A 19,445-nucleotide genomic window follows, 5' to 3' on the forward strand; every position below is an offset into this window, starting at 1 on the left:
TCCAATAGTTTTTAATGGCAGAGTTCTTATCTCTTAATATATATCCTGTTAAATTATTTTGTCTCACTGTCTGAATCTGGGAGGGTTGCTAATGGAAAAAAAATGTAATCTTAAAAACTAAGCTACCATAAAATTTTGATGTTTGGGTTCACACTGGAATAAGGTCATTGGGGGTCTGAGTAAGCCATGTTTTTCCGTGCACACCAAGTAGATGTATGCTGAGGAAATCTGACCATGTTCTACAAGAAATGATTGTTGTTGGTATGGATGGCCCATGAACAATTAGATTTTTTTTTTGTTTACAAATGTATATGTAGTTTATGTTTTTTACCAATTACTATATAAACAGGCCTCCACATGTTCTTATGTAAGTAGTCCACAAATGCAGTAAACACAGCGCTTATCTGTCTGTTTATAATTCTCCTTATAGTAAATGTAGAGTTAAATAAGATTCCAACTATATAATGTGGGCAGCAATCCACCAAAAATCAGTTTAGAGAGGACTGATGATACCGAATTTCTGATTACCTTCTATAGCTTACTGTACACAGCTGCCCAGTCTGAGTGAGGAGATGGCAACAACCATAATACATATAATGCAAGTGGCATTTCTAATGGGCGATTTTGCTATTCTGTAACAAGGCAATTATATTTAAAAAAAGCTTGCTAACGTGTTCACTACTGGAGGGTTGTTGTCCAATCCCAACTGAATACAATAATAAAAAAATACAGAGTAGAAACAAAAAATTAGCAACCACCCTAATTGCAGCTTATTTTACTAAGCACACGTATATCCACCTAAAGGTCTTGTGATATTAAGTGGCCCCTTTCCATTCAGAATAAAGTAAAAAAAGACTTTGTATAACGTACTTATTTCAATACAATTTACTACATGTATTTACCTGTAGTGATCGCCATTGAATTGAGCTTGTCCAGGGCAGCCTCTGCTTTGGTGCTGTTAGCCAGTGTTAAGGCATATGCAACAACTGACAATGTATAGGTAGTGGGAATTCCTTCATCAAATTTATTTTCAATATATTGAACAGCTTTCTGAATGTTTGTGTTGTAGAGTTGCTATAAGAAAACACAAAACAATGAATTGTCACAATAAGAAAAATGTATATCATTCTGTAACAGGGACGGTACTGTTACTTGCAACAAATCATTGTGAATAAATAATCTCAAACAGATGAAATATAATAGGGTGATAATACAATCCAGTTCATAAAACAATCTAACAATAAAACTAAATCATGTCAAGGTGACTTCATATGGGAATATATTTTTCATTTACCTATTAAAAGTACTTCCAAGCGCATGTGCATATAATACTTACTCTGTATTTGTCATCCTCCAAAAGTGAGGTCAGTATGTAGGCAGTCAGTGTGACTGGACTGTCCATTCCTCCTTGAAGTGCCTTGTGTATCACCTGCCCAGGCTCAACAAATACACCAGTGGGCATATCCTGGTACTGAACAAACCACCGTGCCATGTCATCTAAGACTGAAGGACTTATGTATATAAATTTCTGAGACTGAAGGAAGCATCTAAACACAAAAGCTGAGAGCCTGGGGAAAAAAAAAAAAAAAATACAGAGAGAAAATTAATAATATATTAATATATACTGTATAATGGGAAAAAAATGATGTTAAAGAGGAGCTCCAGTCAAATTTGTAAATATTTTAAGTCAGCAGCTACAAAAGCTAAAATACTTTTAATAAACAGACACTCACCTGTCCCAGGATCCAGTGCCGTGCTCATCTGGGCCATTATCGCCACCCATCTTCAGTCCCTGGGGCGTGTTAACTGTGGGCACCCCACTGTGACAGCTTGTGGCTGCACGCCCAAGTGCCTACCGAGCATACACGAGCCACACTGCGCATTGTGAATGGTCCCGAAGTATTTTGGGACCTGTGACATGTCCCAGAAGACTTGGAGGAGGAAGGGAGGGGGGAGGATAACTCATATCACTTGCCCCCCCCCCCAAAAAAAGTGCCATTTTTCAAAGTGGAGCATGAGAGGAGGCCTTAAAGTGGAACTACCACTTTTGGGTAAAGCTCAGCTTTAAAAATACAGATGAATAAATTAAAGCAGACCTATAGGCAAAACTTTTTCTTTTTTTTTGGATGGAGCAAGGGAGGATTATAACCCCTGTCAGATTTTTTTGCCATCTAAGTCCCATTGAGGAGATTTACCTTTATTTATGTATTCATAGCCAAAATAGGAAGTGAAAGAAAATCCCTGGAACTTAAGGGAATCTCTTGGTGCACCCCAGAGCACCAGACGTAATGTGCAATTGGAAAATGTCCCCTCTATTACTTTTCTGGGGACGATCCTGAAATTTGGGGCAACTCTCTAATGGGGACACAGACAGCAATAAAAACTGCCAGGTGTTCTAAACCCTCTCCCCTCTATCCAAAACTAAAACAAAGAAAAATGTTTTCTTTAGTTATACTTTAAGCATAAGTTTACAATTAGCATAGTTTTAACTGTAAGTGCAGTATTATCACACATAGATTAAGACATTAAGACGCATAAATTATTGTACCACTCACCATGTGCTTCCAGAGGAGTCAGCATTTCCAAAAGCACTGAAAGAACCATCAGATCTCTTATATGATAATTCCTTTTGGTAACCTGCAAAGAATACATCCATTGCTTTATTTTCCAGACAATTAGTGTTATTACACAATTTAAATTGCTACTCTGGGAATTTACAATTTTCTTCCATGTAATCTAATCAAGAAACTGGTGTTTGTGAAAGTGTACAATATGCCGTGACTATTTTGTTGACAGTCTCTGCAACCTAATCCATCTTCCCATCTCTGACAATTTATCCTAAATAATGATATCCACGCTTCATTTTCTTGTTTCTGATGATCATTGCAGTGTATTATTTTTTTTCATAAACATCATAAGCACCATATAGTCCATCACTTCTGCATCCCCTGCCTCCCTGCTGGCTACAGACTGACAAACAAGAATGGGACCTGACCACTTTTTTGTGTGTCACATCACCAGTCACCGTAATTAAATAATAATTATATGTTCATGCACTGGCATGTGCTTGTACTACCACACAGATAAGCTTTCTGTTCCCCTTAAGCACCAGTATGTGCTTCAATTGTGTAGACTTCACTATGGCTAATTATATATGCCAGCTCCTATGATATGCTAGTGACCCCGACTTTCTCAGACTGTAACTCGTATATCCACTCAAAGTCACTGCTGACAATAAAATATATTCATGGTATTTTACTCATCTACATTAAATTATTAAAGGCAATTGTGATTTTACCAGTATGCATGAAGTCTATGGATCTTGCTCTGATATCTTCAGTTATCTTTTCAGATGCAATTAAATATTGTAGTATATATATGTTTGGTGCAAAGTGGATCATGTTTTGCTCTCCACATCCATAAGGCAGTTTGATAAGTGACTCAAGACCATTAATTGAAGACACAAGAGGATCCCCTGAGAAGAAGAAAACACAGAACTTGAATTTCATTATCCATAACTTATGCATATGGTCATCGGTTGCCTCATAGGACACACGAGAATGTGCTTTGCTTATTCTCTCAGGCAAATCATAGACTGTAAGCACCCGAAAATTGTTCTTTCATGCCAGAATCTCCTGTCCCAGGTAACACTAAATGTTGCTTTTTATTATTAAATATTTATCAGAACTATATATCAGCAACACATGTTCATTATTCAGCCTTATAAAAGTCAACCATCATCAATAAACTATTTTACGGTGTTAAACTTATAAAACCAACCAATATCCCTGTAAAGCACTATTATGGCCCAGGATGTATGGTTATCCAATGCACAAGTGATTTCTGCAATTGTTTTGTACAAACTTCAACCCTTCACCAAAATGATTACATATTTACTACATGAAAATGTACTATTGGGGCAGCATTTATAGAGCTCCTTTTAGCCTATGAAGCGCACCAAGCAAGACCAAGGAATAGCAGATGAAATAACTATGGTATGTTCCATCCATGAAGAGTTTTTTCTTCATGGCTTTTTCCTCCTACATCTTTTCTGCCATAGCTAGAAATGCATGGGAGAGACGTAGCAGAGAAAAGGAAAGTAGTACATGCTGTGCTTTGGAGATGCCCATTTTACTCTGCTGCCCATGACAGTCTTAAAGTAAATATGGCCCTTATTATTATTATATAGGATTTTAATAGTACCAACAGATTGAATAGCACTTTACAGAATAGGAAGGAAACAGAACAGTCAAAATATAATTCAAGATAAGTGGGATCTGAGGGCCCTGCTTCTTATGCTGCGTACACACGAGCGGAATTTCCTTCCAAAAAATCTTGGATGGTTTTCCCAACCAAATTCTGCTCAAGCTTGTCTTGCATTCACACGGTCACACAAAAGTTCTCTTTCGACCGTCAAGAACGTGAGGTACAACACTACGCCGAGCCGAGAAAATTAAGTTAATGCTTCCGAGCATGCGTCCAATTGTTTCCGAGCATGCGGGATTTTTTGGGCGTCCGAATTGCATACAGACAATCACATTTTCTGATAAGAACTTTTCCCGACCGAAAAATAGAGAACCTGCTCTCAATCTTTTGCTGGCTGAAATTCGGCCAGCAAAAGACCGATGGAGAATACACACGGTTGCATTTTCTGACAAAAAGCTCTCATCTGAATTTTGCTGGCAGCATTTCCGATCATGTGTACACTGCATTAGAAATGAAAGTCTAAAATAAAGGGTCAAGTGATACAAATGGAAATAACTGTTTGGAATGAGTTGATGGAGAAAGTAAAAGTACAGTTTACTAGTGGGTGGGATAGGACTCTGATAAGGTGGATTTTAAGGGATTGCCTAGAGGCTGAAAGAGTAGGAGATAGTCGGACAGGTTGGGGCAAGGCGTTCCAGACAATGGGAGAGGCTCTAGAGAAGTGCTTATGTTACAAAGAGGCATGTTCATAAAGAATGTTTTAATTCCTACTGAAAAGATGTTAAAAACAGTGTCAGGACTATGGATTGGTCTGGTTGCACATACATCAGCCTCACTTTAGGTACTAAAAACATCTGTTGTCCTTTGAACATTTGCTGACTAACTAATTTCATGATGTGTACATTAACCACATTATTAATACAGCAAATCTTGCACTCAAATTTGGACAAATGTCCATCAAATCTGACTAATTCATCAAAAACACAACTGACAAAATCATCCATCAAAAGGAGAATCTAGTGTTAACACCATGGTTGAACAGAGCAATACTTACCAACCACTGTAAGAAATGCTTGCTCACTGCCTTGTACCACATCACTCGGAAAATTGAATGAGAAGTACTTTGATACTGTTTGAGTTCCATTTCCAGAAGCTGCGAGGGGAAACAGTTCTGTCTGTGTATAGAAGTACTCAATTCCTTCAGCCTATAAAGAAAAAAATGTTAATATAACATGTTTAGTAGTAGCGGGAGGAGAAGCAGCGTTGCTAATACAGCATGTTTCAGACTTTGTAAAGGAAGGTTGCCCGTGCATCTTACATGGAGGGCTGCTTTGTGGAACAGTATTGGTTTGGGCACCCATGTCGAAGCTAACTTTAACCTACAACCTGATTGACACACAATTTATACCAGCTATTATAACATCCATTTTTATTACTGCTCTGTTTGGAAAGAATGTTTCTAGGGGTTCCTTGAGCAATGAGCAATTTCTGCCTGTCAGATAAGTTTCCACTGAGACCATTGATCTTTTTAGCTATCTGTAAGGGGGGGAATTTTTCCCAATGACCATGAGTTGTAGATACATTAATGTTTAACAGGGTTCATTAAAGTTATTTCAAGGGTTCCTTTGTGTTGAAAAGGTTGAGAAAGACTGCTCTAAATGGATGCTGCTATATCACAAGCGACTGTGTGAGTGCTGACATCCTTGAAGAGTCACCGCTGACATTTTCCATGTCTTTTGTTAAAAACCTTGCTAAGTTCAGTTGAATGTGTCCGTGTACATGTAAATAATCTGTGGTGTCATTTATTTATATGGTCCTGCTACTCTAAACAATGCAAACCCATAGCTCAGCTTTCCTGTGCCCTCTGCAGAAAATGTAAATGCAGTGACTGGTAACAGACAGTCACACAAATGTGGTGAGGGAGGGCCACAGGAAAACAGGTCACAGAAAGGGTTCTGGTTATGGACCAAGGAGGTTAAACAAGTTTATTTAACTACTTCAATACAGGTCACTTTTACCCCCTTCCTGCCCAGGCCATTTTTCAGCTTTCAGTGCTGTCATACTTTGAATGACAACTGTGCATTCATGCAACACTGTACACCCAATTTAATTTTTAATCATTTTCTTCACACAAATAGAGCTTTCTTTTGGTGGCATTTAATCACTGCGGGATTTTTTATTTTTTACAAAAAAAAAGAAAAAAGACCGAAAATTTGGAAAAAAAAAGAAAAAGTTTTTCTTAGTTCCTGTCAGTAAATTTTGCAAATGAGTAATTTTTCTCCTTCACTGATGTGTACTGATGAGGCTGCACTGGTGGGCACTGATAGGCTGCACTGATGGGCACTTATGAGTTGGCACTTATCGGCACTGATTAGGTGGCACTGATATCCGGCGCTGATGAGCACTGATAGGCAGCACTGGTGAGCACTGATAGGTGCCACTGATGGGCACTGATATGCAACACTGGTGGGCACTGATAGGTGGCACGGATAGGTGCCACTGATGTGCACTACTGATGGGCACTGAAAGGCAACACTGACTGGCATCACTAATGGGCACTGTTGGTGTCACTTATGGGCACTGATTGGTGGCACTGATGGGCACTGATTGGTGGCACTGATGGGCACGGGGTGGCTTCTAAATAATGGATAACACATACAAATATATTCAGTGCATTCAGAATTTATAATATAATATTCAATGCATGCTTTACCAACTAAAAACAAACCATTGGATATGAACATATGCATAGGTATATTTATTTCAACTTGACGTTTACAGTACATTTCTAAGTTATATTCATGATGTTACATACCTTAACTAAAACACTCTGGGTTAAAACATCTGAAGCTGTTTTTGATTTTGCTTTAACTGTGAGGGTGATGTTACCAAGTTCCTTTGGCTCTACTGGAAACAGAACAGTTATTACACCTTCTCTTGGAACTATTACATTCTGTTGGCCAGCTACCGTAGGTGAAGAATTATTATTATAAGGTGCAATTATATTGAAGGCGATGTTATTTTCCAAAGTTACTAGAACCTGTAAACACATGAAAAAACATTTGTTATTCACAATAAAAAAAATCCAACAATATATTTTTCACGTTGTATTTGCCCTTTATGCTCTACATAATACACATATGCAATACAGATCAGAAACTAAGAATGAATATGTTTGTACATGTTTTGTGATTTTTTTTTATTTATAGCTACTGTATGTTTTCTCATGGTTGAAATATTAAATTAAAGCAGAACAGTTATGAATAAGTTGCTTGTGCAGATTCTCTTATACATGTATTTGAATTTTGCTCCTAATGTTTATTGGTTTATGTAACTTCATAAGAATGATAAAAAAGCTACAGTTGATCTTCTTCTGAAAATGCAGGTTTCCTGGGTATTATGCTGATGATCTAGAACAAGTATGCAGGTCAGAATTTCAATTTATTACTGACTTCATTGCCTATTTATGTACTGAAGCAAAGGATCGGTATTACAGATCATTTGCTTTTTCAGAAAGATGTCAGCATACTTCATCACAGGTTTCATATACAGCTAAAACAAGAGATCCATGCCTTGCCTACTTTTCACTTTCCAATTTTCTACTTCTAAAATTTTCCTGTTTTATTCATTAATATGTAAAGTTGATAGAATTTTTCATTTATTTCATGGAAATAATAACAGATTGTGTAATCCATCTGCACCAACAACTGCTATAAAGCATAAATAATTAGTCTTTTCACAATTTCTATCCTTTCCCTCTACCAGATGTCTGAAAAGTCTCATAATTCCATTCTGCACGGGCATTTTGTTATTTATTTATATCTTTGTAAAATACACCCAACAAGCATTAGGCAGGCAGGATTAAAGCAAACATTCAAGAAATAATACAAATGAGAACCCCATACCTGTATGTCTTCATTTAAATAATTTTTCAATGTAACTTCCACAATAAACTGTTCCCCTCTTGTGACAGAATAAGGCATATTCAATGAAACCACACAAGGTTTGAATACTGATATCTGTAAAATCAAGGAACATAATATTTATATAAAAGGAAAAAAAACATGGGGGGTATGGTAATGAACAACATGTGGAAGGAAGTCAACCAGGGAACAGGACCATCAGCACTACTACTGTATATGTCAGAGCTTTCTCAATAAGAACGATCCAATATTCAGTTGTAATGATATTGACTGCAAGTTACAGCAGATGCCTGCACTTCATACTTTTTTTAAGTGTCAGTAAGCATGTCAATTCCAACTAATCGAAGCTGATCCCTTTTTTAAACATCATGAAACTGCAAAGAAAATAATTACCTCGGCAGGTTCCTCGGCTACTCCTAGTCCAAGATTTTCAGAAATAACAAAAGCAGTGGCCACATACGGTAAGTGGTATTCACATCAGGTACAGTTAGTGGAAAAGTAAATTGCAAGCTTGAGCTGTAAAAAAAAGTGAACTTCATTTAATTATCTAAAGTACAGTAAATGATTACTATATGTGTAACAAAGTGACACCTTAGAGCAAGAAATATGTGGTGCATGTTGTTATCTTAATGAAGGAAAGCCATGTTTGTGCACCCCAGTGATTTCTGATCCCCTACTAAATGCCTGATTTTCTCTAATTTGGGGGTAAGAGCTGTCCTCCTGGAGCTAAACCTGCCATTTAATAACAGTTTCTCTATAGCAAGTAAAGTGGGCATTAGCTTGGGAGTAGGTTTCACTCCCAAGGCAAATATGTACAGGTCCTTAGTTACACGTAGACCTGGATTCATAGTGATAGACAGAGGATTTGGTATTAAAGCTGTAGGCAAAACAAAGTTATTGATGTTACTCAAGAACTTGTATTATAAAAGTTTACAAATAACGACAGGTTCACTTTAACATACCTTATGTTGGTCTCCAACCAAATCCAAATGATTGGAAATGCAAATTCATCTTGTCTTGGAGTAATCTTAGTCTCCCTTGCAGCTCCAGGAGCTAAAACTAAAATGAATAATATGGTCTTTAAAAATATTTAGCTCTTTAGAAAGCTCAAAAAAGTTTGAACTACATTAAAGAAACATTACAGTAGTGTCACCCCATACCCACTGCTTGGTAATTAGGCTTTGACTATTCAATTTTCTTTATTAATCCAGTAATTAAAATGCACCATTTGCTTTTATTTTGTTTCATGCTTTTGGCACATTTGGCATATACTGTGTTTCGGTCTCTTACTTATTAGGTATCCATAGACACTAGATTGTGGTCAGACGTGTAGGCACATTCTGATCCCCCTCAGACACCTGAATATGTTGGCAGAGGCCTAAACACACACAGCTTGGGTGACCTTTTTGTATTTAGCCTTTGCAGAAGGAAGTGGCAGGCACACTGAAGACACACCGTCACTAACATTTTAGGGGAAAATAACATTCACACAAGATTATCTTATTCCCTTAGATGCCCTGTCTGAAGTTGCCTGCAAGTACTTCATAGACATGAAAAGAAGGCACAATAGATCTTAAATACATTTATATAAACACTACTCTGCTTGAAATATTATACGTGTACAATATATAGTTATGCAGTTGTAATCAAGTTAATACAGATTAATACCCTTATGCTATGTGTGTCTTTCAGGTGGACTAAAAGATATGGGTATGAAGCCAACACAACATAAATCCATACATCTGTAGTAAGCATTTAAATGCACATTTACATTGTAAGATGTAATTGAAATGCGTATATGTTCTAGAGTAAAATATTACATTTGCTTGCATTTTCCTTATATTAAGTATTGAATAAAAACTTACAGGGTGGTCTTGGTCTATAAAGAAAAGCATCAGTCAAACCAAATGGAGCACCCTGTTAAGAAAAATGATAGAGTAGTAAACATACTGAATGGATCTATTATAATTATTAGGCCGTCTTCACAGTAAAATACTTATGGACCAGTACTTATGACATAAGAGTAAGGGGGTACCAATAAAACATAACACTTACAATTTAGGTTCAATTATTTTTGCATTACGACCTTTTTAGACTAATGTATAAAGCAGCAAAGATGAAGAGAGAGAGAAGGTTAAAGCTGATTTCACAAAGGAAAGAATTTGGAAGCAGTATGTTCTGTCGCATATTGTTTATACGATTTGTAATTCTGTTCAGTTTGTTTTTTCATCCAGGTACCTCTGACAGAAAGCACAGTCAGGTCTGTGGCCTCAACTCTTTTTAGGTGCTTTTACAGCCAAACGACTGCCTAGAAAGCTTGCTTGATTTAATTTGTGAAGGAATAGAGTTGTGCACATTAACAGTCTGATTCAACATTTGGTTTGTGTGCCTGCCATGTTATTGAAGGCCCATAAGGAGTCAATCAGAATGAAGAACAAATACTTTTCAGACATGTATAAAGACATGCAACAGTCTGCCAAATGACCTTTGAAGCTGGTTACAGGAAATAATCCAGGGGATTGATTTACTAAAGTAAAATAGGCTGTCTACTTTGCAAGAGAATTTGCACTTTGCAAGGGACCTTTCCCCATATCTTATTAAATGTGGTAAAATATCAATTTGCAAAGAGTTCTTAATCATGTGCATGGGCTAAAAAAACAGCATTCTACTTGTACATGATTGGATGATGGACGTCAACAGATCTTTGCCTTATTTTCTAAGCTCTGGAGGAAATCCCTTGAAAAGGGCACAGTCTTTTTGCCTTTGGTAAATCAACCCAAATAAGTCACCACAGGGAAGGATACCCTCTGCATAGCAACCACTTTAAACAGTGGCCTCATCAGAAACCATTACACATCCCTCTTCTTTATGCCAACTTGTTATTTTTAAACTTTGTGAGGAAGGGTTCATTTCACTGTTACCAAGAGTTGCCAAGGCTTTCTGAAATGCCCAGTAGACACTAGGAAAACAGTGACTAAATGCCCTACAAACAGTGAAAATTCATTATCTACATTGTTAACACAGCATGAACATAGCATTTTCTGATTCACAATTAAAGTGTCATTAAACTCACATCGTTAAAAGCTGTCAGTAATCCTGTATTACATGCTGTTCATATTTACTCAATCACTATTGGATTTATTTTCTGTGTTTTGCAAAAAACCTGGTTGATCCTACTTTCACTGTTCCTCCCTCCTTGTTTGCAGCCTGAAATGGTGTAGAACAGCCATTGCCACATTTACCGACCATGCTTCAGTGTTAGCTCCCTTCTAAACTGTTAATTTTCTCCTTTTTCTTATCTGTGCAACCCACACGACTATAGAGTCACACATGTGGGCACAATGGTAAATGACAGACCAGTCCCTCCCTCCTCCTCAATGCCCACCAAAAAGCTAAACGCTATTGGAGCAAAATCATATATGTTAATTAATGGAGGCATCGCCTCCCTGTAATTCTAAGCAAATACAAACGCTATATACACAAGTTGTATGGGCATTAAACAGGCTGTGATTGGCAGAACCTCCCCCTAGATAGCACACAGCATGTTTTGCACATAAATAATAAAGATTTGAGTTCAAATACATATTTTTATGATGATTTAAAACATTTAACTGATATTTATTCTGTATATTTTCTCTGTATTACAATCTCTTTTTATTTATTTTTAATATGCAACCAGCAGCAGAGGACAAAACGCTCCTATTTACAGTCCCATCATCCATATCCACGAAGAGAAGAGATAATGTAAAATAAACAGTGTGTGTATTGTGTTACTTTAAGTGGCTGGTCAAGGACCAAACCCTAACCTTCTGACCGGACAATAAAAGCAGCAGTGCACTCATTGTTACACCAATGCTCATCTCCATAGTGTCAAGCCAAAGGCACTGCATGAACCAATAGAACCTGAAACTGAGCTCTGACTCTCCCTCTGTAATTAGTTGCAGTTCAGAGGATAATAGAATAGTAAAATGAAGAGTTAATGCTTGTAATGTTGATGTCAGTGTTTGTAGTACTCACCATATTATATGAATCTAGCTCCTGATAAACCTAAAAAGAAAAACAGATTACAGATTAATAGTTTAGAGCAAGAATCTAAAACCTATTTGGGAAAATAAGATAAATACATTCAATATACATATATTTATATGTATATATATATTATATATATATATATATATATATATATATATATATATATATATATATATATATATATACACAGCATCTCACAAAAGTGAGTACACCCCTCACATTTTCATAGATATTTTATTATATCTTTTCATGTGACAACACTGAGGAAATTACACTTTGCTACAAAGTAAAGAGTGTACAGCTTGTATAACAGTGTAAATTTGCTGTCCCCTCAAAATAACTCAACACACAGCCATTAATATCTAAACCACTGGCAACAAAAGTGAGCAAACCCCTAAATAAAAATGTCCACATTGAGCTCAAAGTGTCAATATTATGTGTGACCACCATTATTTTCCAGCATTGCCTTAACCCTCTTGGGCATGGATTTCACCAGAGCTTCACAGGTTGCCACTGGAGTCCTCTTCAACTCCTCCATGACGACATCACATGCTCAATAGGGTTTAGGTCTGGAGACATGCTTGGTCAGTCCATCAACTTTACCCTCAGCTTCTTTAGCAAGGCAGTGGTAGTCTTGGAGGTGTGTTTGGGGTCGTTATCATGTTGGAATACTGTCCTGTCGCCCAGTCTGAAGGGAGGGGATCATGTTCTGCTTTAGTATGTCACAGTACACGTTGGCATTCATGGTTCCCTCAATGAACTGTAGCTCCCCAGTGCCGGCAGCACTCATGCAGCCCCAGACCATGACACTCCCACCACCATACTTGGCTGTAGCCAAGACGCACTTGTCTTTGTACTCCTTTCCTGGTTGCCACCAAACACGCTTGACACCATCTAAACGAAATACGTTTATCTTGGTCTCATCAGACCATAGGACATTGTTCCATTAATCCATGCCCTTAGTCTGCTTGTCTTCAGCAAACTGTTTGCAGGCTTTCTCGAGCATCATCTTTAGAAGAGGATTCCTTCTGGGATGACAGCCATGCAGACCAATTTGATGCAGTGTGCAGAATATGGTATGAGCACTGAAAGGCTGACCCTCCAACCCCTTCAACCTCTGCAGCAATGCTGGCAGCACTCATACATCTATTTCCCATAGACAACCTCTGGATATGACGCTGAGCATGTGAAATCAACTTCTTTGGTTGACCATGGCAAGGCCTGTTCTGAGTAGAACCTGTCCTGATAAATCCCTGTATGGTCTTGGCCACCATGCTGCAGCTCAGTTTCAGGGTCTTGGCAAACTTCTTATAGCCTTGGCGATCTTTATGTAGAGCAACAATTCTTTTTTTCAGATCCTCAGAGAGTTCTGTGCCATATTGAACTTCCAGTGAACAGTATGAGAGAGTGAGAGCTATAACACCAAATTTAACACACCTGCTCCCCATTCACACCTGATACCTTGTAACACTAACAAGTCACATGACCCCCGGCGAGGGAAAATGGCTAATTGGGCCCAATTGGGCCTTTTTTTGCCAGCGGTTTAGAGATGAATTGTTATTTTGAGGGGGCAGCAAATGTACACTGTTATACAAGCTGTACACTCACTACTTTACATTGTAGCAAAGTATAATTTCTTCAGTGTTGTTACATGAAAAGATATAATAAAATATTTACAAAAATTGTTTGGGGTACTCATAGGCGTGCGCACAGGGTGTGCTGGGTGTGCCAGGTGTGCCTGGGCACACCCTAATCACCTTGTGCAGTGCAGATTGTCCCTACTGCCCTGACTCAATACTGCCCCCCTAGGACCTTCGGCTTCCTTCAGCTTCTCCCTCAAAGGCTGCTGCTTCTGGCACACATGGGAGAAGTATTAAAAGGAGTAGGGGAAGGGGCCTGTAAATATATAATTTACCGACCCCCTTCTCTTTGTGAATGAACACAGTAAATGATCGATAACATGTGTTTGAGTTTTGGATCGCACACCCTATTGTAATAGGCTGTGCACACCTATGGGTGTGCTCACTTTTGTGAGATACTGTATATAGACTCTGTAAAATTCATATATATATATATAAATATAGATAAATAAATAAATATATATAATAATCATGAAAGTACCCTGTGTCAAATGTTTAATTGCTAAAGATAAAAAAATATATATATAACTATCAGTTTGCGTTGCAAAGTATATTTTACAATACATTTTAATGCTCATGATAGCATGTTTAGATATTATACTTTCATGCTGGATTTTTTATTTATTTGGCTAGTGCTTTACTGTCACTCAATTAATTTGTATCCTATATAGCTCACTTTCAGCAGGGACTGTCTATAGAACAGTATAAATAACGTATAGATACACATCTCAAAATATTGCAACATCTTACAGAAAAAAAAAAAGAAATGTATTGACCTGTACTAAAATTTATATTCAAGCACACAGAAGCCATTATAAAAATGTCCTATTTTAATACTGTATATCAGCCCTGTTATGTTCCGTCATACTTACCCTACTTGTTGTTAAGTCATTTTGTCTTTTTGTGGAACTTTTGTCAGCAATGCACAGTCCCACCAAAGAGCGAGAATCTTCCACATTTGCAATCAATGATACCTGTTCCAGTGGTTTAGCTGTGCTTTTACTCCAAGATAGACCCATCTAAAGGATGAACAGAAATAAAAATATTTTATCAAAGTATGAACTACAAAGTGGATTTAAATCTAAAATCTTAATTTGATAAATAATATCTTAAGATTTGAAATAATATTTAACATATAAATAATGTTTTACTATTTTAAGTTTTTTTTTTATATATATATATATATATTTTGCGTTCTAGTTACCTTTTGATTCAATGTCCCCTTGATATTGAGTGTTTTCGAAATCTGCATGATGTTATTATTGTCCTTTCCAACACTAATCATATACACCAGCAGTTCAGCAGTGGGAGCCCAAGAGTTTTCTGGTGTGAGGCTAAACGTTGTCCTGTTTTTCCCAGCCACCACTACCAATCCTTTGGATACAACCTGCAAAGGAAAAAAGCATTTGGTAAATTTACATATTAAGCAGCATTGGAATAGTTCTATTATTTGATACATTATCATATGCATGAGGCATTTTTTATGTAAAGTATAATTTTCAGTAGTAGCAGAAAGCATGTTGCCCTTCTAAGGACATTCTAAATAAGATTTGATCACATACTTACTGTGTAATAAATCTGCTGAACTTTCACCAGGACATCAACTTGTACTTCAAATGGTGTTCCAACCTATATTCAAAATATACATATATTTACATTGGGAAGTATTGTGTTTTACCTTTACCTTCATGATAAACATACTATTAGGACCAGTTCACACCATAGAAATGCATTTTAGATGCATTCTTGATGCTGGTTGGGTAAACTATAAGATTACATCATCAATTACTGTATTGACTGTTTCGATTCATATGCATGTGTATATAACATTCCGCCATGTTTATTCTGTACATGTATTCATTAATAAAACATTTATAATTTTCTATTTATACGCATTTGAGTGCCTTAAAAGTCCAGTTAGGGGTCAATCCTTTTCTCTGTGTAGTTACCTTGGATGTGGCACATTTCAGAGACACTCTCTGACAACAATATGGTGTATTTTTGATGCATTTTTATGTATTCCGGTGCATTTTTCTCCTCTTTTTTTCTTCACCTTAACCTCCCTAGCGGTAATCCCAAGTGTGGTTCGGGTTGAATTTTCATTACCAAAAGCGGCAACCCCGAGCCACACTCGGGATCCAGGCAAAGTTACTCCCCCAGATCCTGCAATATCTCCCTGCTGTGTGTGCGGGCTGGGTACTCCAGTCGATCTATAACTGTCCAAGGCTTTGTTCCCAGCGGGCTTCAAAACGCATAGGGATGAAGCCGTGCGCCAAATTCAAAAAGTGCAAAAAGCAAAACACATACAGTGCACTGTAATCTTACAGATTACATGTATCAAATAATTTCACCCCCCGTTTGTCCCTAATGCTTTGTCCAGAGCCCTGTATGCATGTTTATATTATATATACTGTTCTTTCTGCCTGTAAACTTGAGAATATCCATAGCAACCAAAAAGTGTCCCTTGACATCAAAAGCGGATTTAGACCAGCTAGAAAACCATGATAATAAATTACAATCACTTGCAGAATTGAGCAATAGTGATTAGTGGGGAAATTCGTCATCAAACACTGAAAGTAACAACAGCGACAATTCTGCAACTGAGCAAATGTCAGTGTTTTACATTATTGAATAAATGTTATCATTATTATATTATTATTTGTTATAATTATTTAGAGCTCTTTCACACTGTGCATCAGCACTAGTTTTAGCGCCCCTTTACCTTCGTTTTAGCGGCGCAATTCGGCCGCTAGCAGGGCAGTTTTAACCCCCAGCTAGTGATCGAAAAGGGGTTAAATTCACCACAAAACGCAGCCGGATATCGCCTCGCTGCCCCATTGATTTCAATGGGGAGCAGTGGTGGAGGAGCAGTGGAAGAGCGGTGAGTTCACTGCTCCTTCACCGCTCCAAAGAAGCCTCTGGCAGGACTTTTTCTGATGCCCTGCCAGCGCACCGCTCCAATGTGAAAGCCCGGGGGCTTTCACACTGGAGTGCATGGGGCAGCTGTTTTAGGGCGTTTTGCAGGCGCTATTTTTAATGCTATAGCACCTTCAAAATGCCTTCAGTGTGAAAGGGGTCTTATAGTTATTTATTATATTATAATTTATGATTTTGTGTTTCAAACTTTATCATACACAGGATGTCTACTAGACTCTTGTATGGACAGATTTAAGTATGTTATTCCTAAGATTTACAGGCCTACAATATGAAATGCCAAATTTCCATGCATGCCAGTGCATTTTTTAGGCATTTTACTGTGTTCCAGTACAGCTCAATGCTGAAACAATGCAGCATGTTCTACTTTTTTTCTGGAACGCACTGGAACTGACCGCACTGATGTGACCTATGCCATTGGAAATCATATAATCTGCTATCCATGCACTTTTGATGCATAAAAAAGGCACTAGACTGCATGTGGTATGAATCAGCCCTTAAAGATTTTTATTTTCACTTCTAGTTTTGATATTAGTTAGCAGATATATATGCTTATATAAGCTATAACAAAGCTTCTATTATGATATAATTGTTTCAAAGGTAGAGAAAACTTCTTAAAGGGCAAAACAAAAGAAAAACCTATTACCTTTAATGTTGAATCTGGTGTTAGAAGTTGAACAAGAGGATTGTAGGTAAATAATTCATCGGTGGTGTAAATTGAAGTTATATTCTGGTACTGAGCCTAAATAATAAAAAAAAGAAAGTTTATAAATGATTTAAAATTATATAATTCAGTTACTATCTAATGAATAAGAACATGTACATTATTAAAGCCCATCAAAATATATTTCATTTTAGGTAATATGGTGAATTTTTAGAACACCTGTCAGTTTTTTGTTGCAGGATTTGTCCCTATTAGAAAAAAATGTCTCACTCCCTTTCCTGTTTTTTCATGGATATTTATCCTAACTTAGAGGTCAGGTAATTATAACATATATCATATAATATTAGGGAAAATAATTAGACCTAGAGATACTAACTTGAAAAATCTTGTTTGTTATTAGTTCTTTACTCACCATAATTTTTCTAAAATTTATTCCATATATTGATAAGTAGACTGGAAACTGCACAGTGATAATTCCACTTTCTGGGATTACATATAGCCGTTGAATTGTCTCTGTATCAGAGGTTATGTTAACTGTTACCATTTCCTGCCTTTCCTGTTCAGTTAATGATTTTCTGTCAATCCGTTGTATTTGAATCTGTAAGAAAAAGCATGCATATTTGTTAGTCCATGCATAAATTGTTTACAAATGTGCTCCTAAATATATGTATGAAATATGTGGCTGCTCTTATAATTCCAATAGGCTCTGGGGGAGATGGACGATTCTTAAAGTGGTTGTAAACCTTAGACATGAAATATGAACAAAGCAAATCTCTCTATAGTGTGTACTTCTGTTTGCTCCTCTGTGCTGTGTGAAGGGAGTGTGTCCCTTCCCTCCAATCAGCTCTCAGAGCTCTCCTCACTAAGCTCTGCAGAGTGTGACTTCAGTTCTCCGCCCCCCCCCCCTTTTCTGGATTCTCAGACAAGCTTTAAATATTCAGCACTTTTAACAGTTGTAGAGAAGACTGCAGATAAACAGGTACAGTTTATGTAGGAGGATTTGTTTCACCTCTGTGTATCACCTGAGGCCAGTCACTTCACTGGGTATATGTGACCACTTTAAATAAAACATAACATTCATAAAGTCTGCCTAAGCATTAGGGATGAGCCGAACACCCCCCGATTCGGTTTGCAGCAGAACATGCGAACAGGCAAAACAATTTTTCAAACACACGAACACTATTAAAGTCTATGGGATATGAACGTGAATAATCAAAAGTGGTAATTTTAAAGGCTTATATGCAAGTTATTGTCATAAAAAGTTTTTGGGGACCTGGGTCCTGCCCCAGGGGACATGTATCAATGCAAAAAAAAGTTTTAAAAACTGACCTTTTTAAAAAGTGATTTTAATAATGTTTAAAGTGAAATAATAAAAGTGAAATATTACTTTAAATTTGGGGTGTCTATAGTATGCCTGTAAAGTGGCACATGTTTCCCCTTTTAAAAACAGTCCCTGCACAAAATGGAATTTCTAAAGGAAAAAAAGTCATTTAAAACTACTCACGGTTATAATGAATTGTCGGTCCTGGCAATACAGATAAAATAAGTCATTGACAGCATGGGATCCCCCCAGTCCATTACCAGTCCCTTTGGGTCTGGTATGAATATTAAGGGGAACCCCGAACCAAAATGTAAAAAAAAATTGTGTGTGCCCCCCCCCCCCCAAATTCCATAGCAGGCCCTTCAGGTATGGTATGGATTTTAAGGGGAATCCGTGCCACAATTTAAAAAAAATGGTGTGGGGGTCCCCCCAAAAATCCATACCAGACCCTTATCCGAGAACGCAACCTGGCAGGCCGCAGGAAAAGAGGAGAGACAAGAGAGCACCCCCCCATCTGAACAGTACCAGGCCACATGCCCTCAACATGGGGAGGGTGCTTTGGGGTAGCCCCCAAAGCACCCTGTGCCCATGTGAATGGAGATAAGGGCCTCATCCCCACAACCCTTTCCCGGTGGTTGTGGAGGTCTAGGTATTGGAATTGCCGGTCTCCCCCTGTGTGAAATGGTAACGGAGTACAAATTTACTCTTACCATTTACCAAAAAAA

The 19,445-nt window shown here is 37.5% G+C and overlaps 1 protein-coding gene across 1 annotated transcript in view; it reads right to left on the reverse strand.

Annotated features, from left to right (window-relative positions):
* The window catches only part of LOC143986712 (CD109 antigen-like), a 101,260-nt gene that overhangs the window by 8,686 nt on the left and 73,129 nt on the right, over window positions 1–19,445 (reverse strand). Inside the window, 17 exon segments of the mRNA XM_077485115.1 lie at window positions 903–1,074; window positions 1,337–1,568; window positions 2,556–2,637; window positions 3,299–3,475; window positions 5,261–5,411; window positions 7,022–7,246; window positions 8,112–8,225; window positions 8,523–8,588; window positions 8,591–8,645; window positions 9,092–9,188; window positions 9,995–10,046; window positions 12,147–12,176; window positions 14,674–14,820; window positions 15,006–15,188; window positions 15,368–15,430; window positions 17,382–17,477; window positions 17,812–17,997. Of these exon segments, the coding sequence (XP_077341241.1) occupies window positions 903–1,074; window positions 1,337–1,568; window positions 2,556–2,637; window positions 3,299–3,475; window positions 5,261–5,411; window positions 7,022–7,246; window positions 8,112–8,225; window positions 8,523–8,588; window positions 8,591–8,645; window positions 9,092–9,188; window positions 9,995–10,046; window positions 12,147–12,176; window positions 14,674–14,820; window positions 15,006–15,188; window positions 15,368–15,430; window positions 17,382–17,477; window positions 17,812–17,997 (2,128 nt within the window).

Source organism: Lithobates pipiens, unplaced genomic scaffold (genome assembly GCF_037356315.1).
Source record: "Lithobates pipiens isolate NorthernLeopardFrog02 unplaced genomic scaffold, aLitPip1_a1.2 Scaffold_18, whole genome shotgun sequence".
In the NCBI taxonomy this organism is placed as follows: Eukaryota; Metazoa; Chordata; class Amphibia; order Anura; family Ranidae; genus Lithobates; species Lithobates pipiens.